Source organism: Salvelinus sp. IW2-2015, linkage group LG23, assembly GCF_002910315.2.
Source record: "Salvelinus sp. IW2-2015 linkage group LG23, ASM291031v2, whole genome shotgun sequence".
NCBI classification, from domain to species: domain Eukaryota; kingdom Metazoa; phylum Chordata; class Actinopteri; order Salmoniformes; family Salmonidae; genus Salvelinus; species Salvelinus sp. IW2-2015.
This window is the reverse complement of record NC_036863.1, coordinates 10,315,522-10,328,301: the sequence shown is the minus strand read 5'-3', so window position 1 is coordinate 10,328,301 and position 12,780 is coordinate 10,315,522. Positions and strand designations below refer to the sequence as shown.

At 41.3% G+C, this 12,780-nt stretch overlaps 2 protein-coding genes across 3 annotated transcripts in view; one reads left to right on the top strand and one right to left on the bottom strand.

Moving 5' to 3' along the window:
* The first annotated feature begins 40 nt into the window (after window positions 1-40).
* Window positions 41-11,662, top strand: rad51d (RAD51 paralog D). 2 transcript variants are annotated; one of them, XM_023967679.2, is made up of 10 exons: window positions 41-345; window positions 471-532; window positions 1,646-1,764; window positions 9,433-9,514; window positions 9,674-9,808; window positions 9,907-10,002; window positions 10,256-10,346; window positions 10,642-10,712; window positions 10,996-11,160; window positions 11,421-11,662. In XM_023967679.2, exons 1-10 carry the CDS (start codon window positions 264-266, stop codon window positions 11,526-11,528), a joined length of 1,011 nt encoding a protein of 336 aa, XP_023823447.1. In that variant the 5' UTR covers window positions 41-263; the 3' UTR covers window positions 11,529-11,662. The 2 variants fall into 2 exon arrangements, with proteins under 2 accessions (XP_023823447.1, XP_023823446.1); XM_023967678.2 differs by having other exon boundaries at window positions 1,628-1,764.
* The window catches only part of lig3 (ligase III, DNA, ATP-dependent), a 28,506-nt gene continuing 27,313 nt past the window's right edge, over window positions 11,588-12,780 (bottom strand). Inside the window, exon 21 of the mRNA XM_023967677.2 lies at window positions 11,588-12,608. Within this exon, the coding sequence (XP_023823445.1) occupies window positions 12,375-12,608 (234 nt within the window). The 3' untranslated portion in view covers window positions 11,588-12,374. The remainder of the gene's footprint in view (window positions 12,609-12,780) is intronic.

Genomic DNA, 12,780 nt, shown 5'->3' with positions numbered 1-12,780 from the left:
CGATGACAGAGCATGTTCAGGGTGATTGCACGTTCTCATATCCGGAATTACGTCACGACCACTTTCTCTGGAAGAGCTTCCGAAAATATAGCGGCATATATATTTTCAAAAACTTGAAAGCATAACAAACTACCATGGATAGTTTGTCAAAACTGTAAAGTTGAAGTGCATGTAGACCATTTAGACATCCCATATTACAGTGAACGGCTTGCTAGCTTCTTTCTGGACATAGCTACTGCTAGCTCCCGAGCTAACTATGTGCCATGGTTGTTCTCAGAGATGGCATGTGTCCTGGATTGAGTGAAGAATTGGTTGTGGCTTTACGGGCAGCAGACATTACAACAGGTACGTGGGTTTTAATACATTTGTTTACTCTGGTTAATCTAGCTAGTTGATGTGGCAATGTTGGTATGACAAAGTATTGAACTACAATAATAATACAATCAAAGTTAAATTATCCTTTTTTTAAGTGGAAGATCTGGTGTCATCAGATACAGAAGACCTTGCTCAAAAATGTTCCGTGTCCTATAAGGTAAAACATGCATGAAGTAATGCATTTCTATAATTATTATGTGATCTTGCAGACGTTGATTAAACTTTGATCTAACTTTATTAAACGAGCATCATGACCATTCGCCTGAGTAGGGTTGTGACGAGATGGAGTACTGCTACGACCGGAAGTGACGTTTCTTAGCAGGTTAGGAGAATATTTTAGCTAACCCTAAACCTTTTCCTGATCTTAACCTAATTATCCTAACCTGCTCCGTTAATTCTCCTAAATCAGAGGTGTCAAACTCAGTCCATGGACGGCCTAGCTGTTTTTTTGGTTTTCCTTTCAATTAAGATCTAGACAACCAGGTAAGGGGAGTTCCTTACTAATTAGTGACCTTAATTCATTAGTCAAGTACAAGGGAGGAGCGAATACCAGCAGACACTCGGCCCTCCGTGGAATGAGTTTGACCTGGTCCTAACCTGTTGCGTAAGTTCTCCTAACCTGCTACGAACAAGTTACTTCTGGTTGTAGCTGTATTCCACCTAGTCAGAACCCCTGAGTAGCCGGTTCTCTGCACGTAGAGAATGAACGTGATGCGCAGATGCCTCAGGAAGCTCCAGATCTTTTATTGCTGCAGACAAAAGATCCTGAAAAAGTTGGATCCGCAACCACTCCGTTTCTACACTGCCCAAAAAAAATAAGTCTACAACCCACACAAGTGGCTCAGGTAGTGCAGATGTGCCATCCTGGATGAGCTGCACTACCTGAGCCACTTGTGTGGGTTGTAGACTCCGTCTCATGCTACCACTAGAGTGAAAGCACCGCCAGCATTCAAAAGTGACCAAAACATCAGCCAGGAAGCATAGGAACTGAGAAGTGGTCTGTGGTCACCACCTGCAGAATCACTCCTTTATTGGGGGTGTCTTGCTAATTGCCTATAATTTCCACCTGTTGTCTATTCCATTTGCACAACAGCATGTGAAATTTATTGTCAATCAGTGTTGCTTCCTAAGTGGACAGTTTGATTTCACAGAAGTGTGATTGACTTGGAGTTACATTGTGTTGTTTAAGTGTTACCTTTATTTTTTTGAGCAGTGTATAATGAGACAATGTTACAAACACTTTTGGCCACAGACTAAATCTGCATTTCAGGCCCTGCTGGCTATACGCAGAGTGCTCCTTGCCCAGCACACAGCATTCCCTGTATCAGGTGCTGATCTATATGAAGACCTACTGAGTTCAACAGCCATCCTCTCCACAGGCAATCCTAGGTGAGAATCTGCACATCACATTGAAGGCCCTACATCAAAACTGTCTGAGGGACTTTCTATCAGCCAAAACCAGTCAAGTGCCTGTAGTCTTGATGAGTATAAAAAAACAGAAGAAGTCTAGCATGAGACAAAAGTTATTGGGCTAAGTCTTGAGGGTCGATAATTACAGTTGAAGTCGGAAGTTTACATTTAAACTCAGTTTTTCACAATTCCTGACATTTAATCCTAGTAAAAATTCCCTGTCTTGGGTCATTTAGGATCCCCACTTTATTTTAAGAATGCGAAATGTCAGAATAATAGTAGAGAGAATGATTTATTTCAGCTTTTATTTCTTTCATCACATTCCCAGTGGGTCAGAAGTTTACATGCATTCAATTAGTATTTGGTAGCATTGCCTTTAAATTGTTTAACTTGGGTCAAACGTTTCGGGTAGCCTTCCACAAGCTTCCCACAATAAGTTGGGTGAATTTTGGCCCATTCCTCCTGACAGAGCTGGTGTAACTGAGTCAGGTTTGTAGGCCTCCTTGCTCGCACACACACTTTTTCAGTTCTGCCCACAAATATTCTATTGGATTGAGGTCAGGGCTTTGTGATGGCCACTCCAATACCTTGACTTTGTTGTCCTTAAGCCATTTTGCCACAACTTTGGAAGTATGCTTGGGGTCATTTTCCATTTGGAAGACCCATTTGTGACCAAACTTTAACTTCCTGACTGATGTCTTGAGATGTTGCTTCAATATATCCACATAATTTTCCAGCCTCATGATGCCATCTATTTTGTGAAATGCACCAGTCCCCCCTGCAGCAAAGCACCCCCACAACATGATGCTGCCACCCCCGTGCTTCACGGTTGGGCTGGTGTTCTTCGGCTTGCAAGCGTCCCCTTTTTCCTCAAAACATAACGATGGTCATTATGGCCAAACAGTTAGATTTTTGTTTCATCAGACCAGAGGATATTTCTCCAAAAAGTACTTTCTTTTTCCCCAAGAGTGATCAAATTAATTGCAAAGTCCCTCTTTGCCATGTTAATGAACTGAATCCCCAAAAAACATTTATCGGATCATCAAGAACAAGGAGAGCGGTTCAATGGTTGTGAAGAAGGCTTCAGGGCGCCCAAGAAAGTCCAGCAAGCGCCATGAGCGTCTCCTAAAGTTGATTCAGCTGCGGGATCGGGGCACCACCAGTACAGAGCTTGCTCAGGAATGGCAGCAGGCAGGTGTGAGTGCATCTGCACGCACAGTGAGGGGAAGACTTTTGGAGGATGGCCTGGTGTCAAGGGCAGCAAAGAAGCCACTTCTCTCCAGGAAAAACATCAGGGACAGGCTGATATTCTGCAAAAGGTACAGGGATTGGACTGCTGAGGACTGGGTAAAGTCATTTTCTCTGATGAATCCCCTTTCCGATTGTTTGGGGCATCCGGAAAAGCTTGTCCGTAGAAGACAAGGTGAGCGCTACCATCAGTCCTGTGTCATGCCAACAGTAAAGCATCCTGAGACCATTCATGTGTGGGGTTGCTTCTCAGCCAAGGGAGTGGGCTCACTCACAATTTTGCCTAAGAACACAGCCATGAATAAAGAATGGTACCAACACATCCTCTGAGAGCAACTAATCCCAACCATCCAGGAACAGTTTGGTGACGAACAATGCCTTTTCCAGCATGATGGAGCAACTTACCATAAGGCAAAGTGATAACTAAGTGGCTCGGGGAACAAAACATCGATATTTTGGGTCCATGGCCAGGAAACTCCCCAGACCTTAATGGCATTGAGAACTTGTGGTCAATCCTCAAGACCCCACAAATTTTGACAAACCCCAAGCATTGATTATGCAAGAATGGGCTGCCATCAGTCAGGATGTGGCCCATAAGTTAATTGACAGCATGCCAGGGCAGATTGCAAAGGTCTTGAAAAAGAAGGGTCAACACTGCAAATATTGACTCTTTGCATCAACTTCATGTAATTGTCAATAAAAGCCTTTGACACTTATGAAATGCTTGTAATTATACTTCAATATTCCATAGTAACATCTGACAAAAATATCTAAAGACACTGAAGCAGCAAACTTTGTGGAAATTCATATTTGTGTCATTCTCAAAACTTTTGGCCACGACTGTAAAGTTGCAAACCATAGTCTGACTTTTTTGGCGGTTTTGGAGCAGTGGCTTCTTCTTTGCTGAGCGGCCTTTCAGGTTATGTCAATATAGGACTTGTTTTACTGTGGATATCGATACCTTTGTACCCGTTTCCTCCGGCATCTTGACAAGGTCCTTTTGCTGTTGTTCTGGGATTGATTTGCACTTTTCGCACCAAAGTACCTTCATCTCTAGGAGACAGAACGTGTCTCCTTCCTGAGCGTTATGACGGCTGCGTGGTCCCATGGTGTTTATATTTGCGTACTATTGTTTGTACAGATGAACGTGGTACCTTCAGGCGTTTGGAAATTGCTCCCAAGGATGAACCAGACTTGTGGAGGTCTACAATTGTTTTCTGAGGTCTTGGCTGATTTATTTTGATTTTCCCATGATGTCAAGCAAAGAGGCACTGAGTTTGAAGGTAGGCCTTGAAATACATCCACAGGTACACCTCCAATTGACTCAGGCTAATTGACATCATTTATCAGAAGCTTCTAAAGCCTTGACATCAATTTCTGGAATTGTCTAAGCTGTTTAAAGGCACAGTCAACTTAGTGTATGTAAACTTCTGACCCACTGGAATTGTGATACAGTGAAATAATCTGTCTGTAAACAATTGTTGGAAAAATTACTTGTGTCATGCACAAAGTAGATGTCCTAACCGACTTGCCAAAACTAGAGTTTGTTAACAAGAAATTTGTGGAGTGGTTGAAAAACAAGTTTTAATGACTCCCACTTAAGTGTATGTGAACTTCCGACTTCAACTGTATGTGCTCGAATCATATCAAAATGCAGCACTGTTAAAAGATTGTTGCTTATCAAATTGAACCCCTGGGGCGGCAGGTAGCCTAGTGGTTAGAGCGTTGGACTAATAACCGGAAGGTTGCAAGATCGAATCCCGAGCTGACAAGGTAAAAATCTGTTGTTCTGCACCTGAACAAGGCAGTTAACCTACTGTTCCTAGGCCGTCATTGAAAATAAGAATTTGTTCTTAACTGACTTGCCTAGTTAAATAAAGGTAAAAAAAATAGAATTGAGCCCTACTGATCCCCAGATGGATAGGCTAGTAGTTTGTCCCAGGCTAACACACATAGTGCCTCTACAAGCATTAGTTTGGCTAAACATGTGTACATACACCAGATGACAGGGGAAGACCGGATACATACACAACAATGTAAATCACGGTTATGTGATGGTATTACAACAGACAGCAGAAGACAAATTTCTGTTTCAATGGGCAATTAAGGTTGTGGGCGATTCCAGCCTTATGGATGTTACATTTGCGTGCAAAATCTCAACTTTACTGTCTCACAGCATGAACAAACAAAATATAAATTAAACTTTGATGTGTGTCTATAGTAGAGGTCGACCGATTAATCGGAATGGCCGACTAATCGGGCAAGTTTTCATAACAATCGGAAATCGGTATATTTGGGCGCCGATTTTTTTATTTTTTTTATTATTATTATAATTATTTTAAATTATATATATATATATATATATATATATATATATATATATATATATTTTTTTTTTACACCTTTATTTATTCTTTATTTAACTAGGCAAGTCAGTTAAGAAACACATTCTTAAGATTTTTAACATTGTCAGCTCGGGGGATTCCAATCTTGCAACCTTCCAGTTAACTAGTCCAATGCTCTAACAACTGATTACATTGCACTCCACGAGGAGCCTGCCTGTGCAGCGAATGCAGTAAGCTAAGGTAAATTCCTAGCTAGCATTAAACTTATCTTATATAAAAAATAAAAAAAAAAATGACTGTCATTGCTCCAATGTGTACTAAACCATAAACATCAATGCCTTTCTTAAAATCATACACAAGTATATATTTTTAAACCTGCATATTTACTAAAAGAAATCCAGGTTAGCAGGCAATATTACCAGGTAAATGTGTCATTTCTCTTGCGTTCATTGCACGCAGAGTCAGGGTATATGCAACAGTTTGGGCCGCCTGGCTCTTTGCGAACTAATTTGCCAGAATTACGTAATTATGACATAAATTGAAGGTTGTGCAATGTAACAGGAATATTTAGACTCATGGATCCACCCGTTAGATAAAATACGGAACGGAATAAACGTTTTGTTTTCGAGGTGATAGTTTCCGGATTAGTCAAAGGATATGGTTTAGAGAGAAAAAGTCGACGCGTAGTTATAATTTCTGTAATAACTTGCGGCTGATCTTGAAAGGGGTTCTCTCGTTATTTTAACCGTTCATGTCTTCCATAGAGAATGTCTTGATCTACTCAAATAAGGTCTGTGTTTGGTGCAGGCTTAAACCGCTCGACGTTTTGATACCCGTGTAAATCACCTAGGATAAGGTAACGTTTGTAAACATATTTTCATAAATCACTCTACAAAAAAATGATTCTTCGCTTATATTTAGCCAATATTGATCAGAGTTACTCTTTGCCTACACTTGATATTCCAAATAATTGGCAAGGTGGTGTAAGCTACAGAAACACAGACCTTATTTTAAGTGAATCTAAAAATTCCTATGGAATAAATGAAGGAACCGCTTTCAGATTTTGCTAGAAGGTGTCATGGGAATTGAACTCGCACTTTGGTCGTCAATTCTTACCATGCCCATTATTAAAATGACCTCCAGACGAGCCACAAATGTGCATATGTCAGCATATGGTCTACAAGGGTGAGGATCTCATCTCGGTACCTAATGGCAGTCGCTACCTCTGGCGAGCACATGGAGGGCTGTGCGGCCCCACAAAGAAATGCCACCCACACCTGACGACCACCACCACATGCGGCCCCAATGCTGGCATGGATGATGGCAGGCAGTCAGAACTTTCCCAGGCGGTCCTCCAGACTCTGTACGTCTGTCACATGTGCTCAGTGTGAACCTGCTTTCATCTGTGAAGAGCACAGGGCGCCAGTGGCGAATTTGCCAATGTGGTTCTCTGGCAAATGCCAAACGTCCTGCACGTGCTGGGTGTAAGCACAACCCCCCTGTGGACGTCGGGCCCTCACTACACCACCCTCATGGAGTCTGTTTCTGACGTTTGAGCAGACACATCAGCCATTTGTGGCCTGCTGGAGGTCATTTTGCAGGGCTCTGGCAGTGCACCTCCTTGCACAAAGGCGGAGGTAGCGGTCTGCTGCTGGGTTGTTGCCCTCCTACGGCCTCCTCCACGTCTCCTGATGTACGGCCTGTCTCCTGGTAGCGCCTCCATGGGACACTACGCTGACAGACACAGCAAACCTTTTGCCACAGCTCGCATTGATGTGCCATCCTGGATGAATCGCACTACCTGAGCCACTTGTGTGGTTGTAGCCTCCGTCTCATGCTACCACTAGAGTAGCACCACCCGCCAGCATTCAAAAGTGACCAAACAATCAGCCAGGAAGCATAGGAAGAGAAGTTGTCTGTGGTCACCACTGCAGAATCACTCCTTTTTGGGGTGTCTTGCAATATGCCTATAATTCACCTTTTGTCTATTCATTTGCACAACAGCATGTGAAATTTATTGTCAATCAGTGTTGCTTTCCTAGACTCGAGCAGTTGATTTCACAGAAGTGTGATTGACTTGGAGTTACATTGTGTTGTTTAAGTGTTCCCTTTATTTTTTTGAGCAGTGTATATATATATATATATAAAACGTTTCTTTTTTTAAATAAATCGGCCGATTAATCGGTATCGACTTTTTTTGTCCTCCAATAATCGGTATCGGCGTTGTAAAATCATAATCGGTCGACCTCTAGTCTATAGTACCCTTTGGGGGGAGTGTTTATCCAAAAAGGCGGACTTATAAATATTAGCATGTTGGAGAAATATAGCAAATAAGAGATGCGATGGATCTTAAATTAAATGGATAAGCTTTTTGAGAAGACTGAACATATTAGCAAAAGTCTGTGAGTTTGTCTTAGATCAAAACACAGTTAGCCATTTCGAAGGAAGGCTTGGCTGCACACAAACAATAATTTAGAAAATACTGTCATTTCCATTATTACTTTTAGAGAGGAAAAACTACCCTTATGGATGTAACACCCCACTAAGTCTGAAATAGACATTTATATATTAAAGATTTCTTGATAAAAATCAATCATAACACATTTGTTGTCGTCTGAAACATTTCTAAAATGTCAATTGAAGGCATAGTAACTTAGGACTATATATGTACATGATAGCCTGAATGCATGCAATTTTCTACGTTAACCCCTTACACTTGTGGAAGTTGTCCTATATAGATAGGACAAAATTGAAATGTTTCTAACAGAAGAACAACCATGGTAGCAATTGAGAGAGAACACTTTGGAGATTATCAGACCTAAGGTAAGGACAACAGTTCACCTGAAACAAGACTGAATCCAAATATTACACTTTTGATTTTGTCTATTTTAAATTTACTGTACTTTTAGCAGCATTTTGTCTATAAAGAAATGAAATACTCTGGATACATTCAGTAACATAATAAGAATATTCATTGACATTTTGGAGTAGGTGCAAGATAAAAGAAGAAAAAGTACAAGGGTTTTAGTGAAAGGTCTAACTGCTGTCTCCAAGTGACCATACACCTCTCCAAACTGTGCACAGTTCCAAAGTAATTGCACTTTTATGACAAGGAAAGAGCCTTCATCTATAAGGTGCTTTTTTTTTTACCTCTCCTAGCTTTGCTATTGAGAAACTGATGCAGGCACAGTTGTTTTTTGTTTGGAATACAGCCCTGTGTCCCCAACATCACACAATTACTGTTGTTGTTTTACACAATCCAAAAGCGTACCATTATACATTTGCAATCTGGGTCAGGTGGGCTTCATTTGAAAGATAAGTTATAAAATACGATCTTAGTGTTAGGCTTTCAAAAGGCACTTCAGACAAATCGATTTGTAATTTTGGTATACATAGAATGGAGTCACGAGTGCATTCAAGTGCATGTTCCGCAGCAGATTTTCTTCACAATATGCCAAACATAGGCTCATTCTGTTCAGGACAACCCAGGGTATAACGCATGTCATCCTTGTAACTGTGGATCAAACATAGCGATCATGAACGTTGATCATTTTAATTACATGAGTTTTCATTTGGAAAATGTGAAGTGCGCATTTGGACTCATGGGTGTGTGGTTTGCTTGTATGACATCAAAGCGGTGTCATACAACAAATGTGCAAAAGAAGCGCAACTAGCTGGAGAGGTGGGGGCATCTTCTTGTTACGTGGTGCTCAAATTTCTAATGGCTTTCAGTCAAAACCCATACAGGCTGTGAAGCGGAGAACAAATTAGTCGCGTATTAATGACAATTTGCTATTTTCAATCAGTATACGGGATGACTGGCTGTGAGTGGAAAGGGCTACCTGGTCAAATAAAGCCTGCACTCTGACATTAAGACCTTAAGGATAATTATAAAAGTGGTTTCATTTGTTAATGACTAACTGTATTTTGCATGCTCAGGTTGACTTTCCCACTGAATCGCCCTTTTATTATTGTACTATGACTTGATGGGTTGGTTTTAGCACCGAGCAGGACTTCATAGCCTTGGTGAATGATAGTGTTTCTTTTCCTCCAGTCTAGATAAGCTTCTAGACTCTGGCTTGTACACAGGAGAGCTCACAGAGTTCGCAGGAAGCCCTGGAAGTGGAAAAACCCAGGTGACCTTTTTCCCACAATCGTATGTCATTGGCAAAGTTTACACCTTGCTTATCAGTGTGGTTGGTTTTCATAGAATGACCCAATGGATGCTGGTATCACTACTGTCTAGTGTATTGAGTACAACTTGTTTATGCTGCCTACATTTCCCCCTCTTTTAGGTGTGTTTTGGTGTTGCAGTGAATATATCTTACCAACTGAAGCAGAGCGTCATATATGTTGACTCAACAGGAGGACTGTCGGCAAGTCGCTTGCTTCAGATGCTCCAAGCGAAGTCGTGCAATATAGAAGAACAGGTGAGCTGGAAGTGTGACAATGAAAATGTAGTTGAATTAACATATTCATTTTCATCAAATAAATTCTCACCACACAGTTCTTACCCGTTGTTGTGCAGATGGAGGCTCTTCAGAGAATCCAGGTCTTTCCAGTGTTTGACATCTTCTCGTTACTCGACTGTCTACATCATTTTCGATGCGTTGGACTTCAGCAGGTAGGCCTTTGAATGTGTGTGTGCCAAATGGCACCTTATTCACTGGTGCACTAATTTGGACTGTGCCCAAAGGGCTCTGGTCAAAAGTTGTGCACTATATAGTGAATAGGGTGCCATTTGGGATGGACTGTATTTGATGTTGCTGAAATATGAATTCAATTGAGGTAGTTTTAAGATAACTATAATAATGACAACTGAAAACTAACATAACTGATCATTCATTCTTGCATCCATCTTGTCATATATTTTACAGGCATCTGCGGGAGGTGGCTCAGTCAAAGCTGTAATTGTGGATTCAGTGTCAGCAGTTATTTCTCCCATACTGGGAGGCAAACAAAATGAAGGTACTATGATGAAGAGTTTCTCATGTGATAATTTCATATTTTCAAGTAGATTATACCTGTTCATTTATCACATATCTTAATAACATTCCCTTTTGAAATAATATTAAGATATAGTATCTGATAACACAAGCAATGCTTTATAAAGGACAGCCAGTGGAATGTAATTGATTTAATGAAGAGAATGGCATAATTGTACTCTGCAAAGGGAATCACCATTGTGGTTGATATAAAATGCAATTTTTGCATTGTCTATTTGTATAGCACCATAATGACCTTTGGTGATTGGAATTTCTAGGCATGTCCATGATGATGCAAGTGGCAGGGCTGTTGAAGACAATCGCCAAAGACTTCAATGTAGCCGTTCTGGTGAGGGCAACTGATTTTTTGGTCCTGTTTGGACATCTACACTAAGTGGGGGTTTATTTTGAGACAGTCAGATTCAAACCATGCTGACTGGTAGCCTAGGCTGTACATGTGTAGCGGGGTCCACACAGGCTACACGTTGTGTACATATGTGGTAGAGTAAGGCCCCACAATGTGTTGTAATATTTAAAATTGGCAGCAGCTAATGGGGATCCATAATAACTACAAGTGTGCTATGACCTGAGCCTAATCAAATGCCACAGTGATAAGAATCATGTACCCTCAGGTTACAAACACTGTGACCAGAGACGGCAATGGGCAGCTGAAAGCCGGTCTGGGCCAATCGTGGAGTCACGTACCTAGAATTCGGATTCTACTGCAACGGCTCGAGAGGCCGGGATCCACTTGTTCTAGCGTACACACTGCCACTTTGGCCAAGTCCTCAAGACAGGTAACCTGTTGACATGGGCTTGTCCATGTTAGTATTCATTCTTAGTCCAAATAAGATAGAAAATGTCATACACATGAGGCCCATTATTTTCAGCCTCAGTTCTATGCAATCACAAGAAAGTGGTGAGATGGAAATCTGTGGTATAACCCAAAAATGTGATGTCATATGGAATCCTTTCCTGCAGAATGAGTCCTGTTGCACTGGAGATGTGTTCAAATAGGACCAAACTTAATGCAGATTTAACCTGTTCTGTCTCTTAGCCTTGTCATCTGAAAGAAGAGTTTGACTTGCAGTGCTGGGGCAGGTCTGAAGAACAGCTGTATGGAAAGTCAGGAAAGAGGAAGCTGGAGAACACTGAGCCCAGCTAGGCCTCAACATCCATGGTGGTGCTCATTAGGTATCAAATGGAAGAAAACTGACAAAAAAGGATATTCAAACCAGTTTATTTTAAACATTAGCACATCAAAGGTATTGTGTGAATTAAAGGATATTTCTGACATCATAGATTTGTCACCTGGTTGCACTCTGGTTTACAAAATTAACAAACCTCAATTTAGTGTTCCGCTTGCCCATAAAAAAAAACGATTGTTAAAAAAATTGTGACAGTGTCCTGCTAGTCTTTTTTCCCCCTCATCTTGCATTTCATGTGGAGAACATGCATTGTTAGAAGAAGCCCTCTCCTAGATACTATGACAGTCTACTTTCATCATTGGACTTGTCCATGACATGTTTAAACTACTTTAACTCTTCCTAATAGTATTGTTATCTACACTACACACCCGTTCACACAGCATGGGCACACAATTGCAGAAACCAAACTGATAAAGACTAACCTAAGTAATTATGGTTTATTTGAACCAATGCTACTCGGATACGAAAAAGGACTGGAAACAAAATAAATAGAAAGATCCATGGATGGAAACATTACTCAGCCCATAGTCGACAGATACTACTCCTAGCCTGACGTAGTTAGGCCTATATCTTTCTTAAAACTCTAATCATACTCTGCCATGACCATCACAATATCTCATGATCGGGTCCTGTGTCCTTGTGGTTATACCATTCAACTAAGTTTATATCGGTTTTAGCTTGCATCAAGCTCGGCTGTAAAACATGATCAGCGTATAATGGTCCATTGTTTGTTAAGCCAACACACTTCAAAATCGCACCAGTGTTCAGGMGGGGGGGGGGGGGGGGGGTGTAATTCATGTTCATCAGCAGGGAGGCACCACCCGTCTCTTGCGGATACACTCCCAGATCCAGCCGGGGGTGACTCTCTGGGCATGGCTGTCCTCCTCGGGCTCAGTCAGGGTGTGTGTGGCCGAAGCGGCGTCATACTCTGCCACCAGGTCCCCGTCGTAGGCCACAAAGTAGCGCCGCAGCTTGGTGTGGTCCTGCACAGAGTCTGGCAGGACAAGCTTCACCCCACTGAAAATGTCCAGTAGAGTCTGGGGAGAGCAGAGAGGAGGAAGTCTTTAAGACACAATCCTTAGTTTAATTTATTCTATCATTTATTAAAATGACAGTAAATATTACAGATTGCACCTTTAACTAAATACAGTATTACAGATAGATCATCCAATAATAAATAAAAACATTTATGTTCTAATATTTCATCTA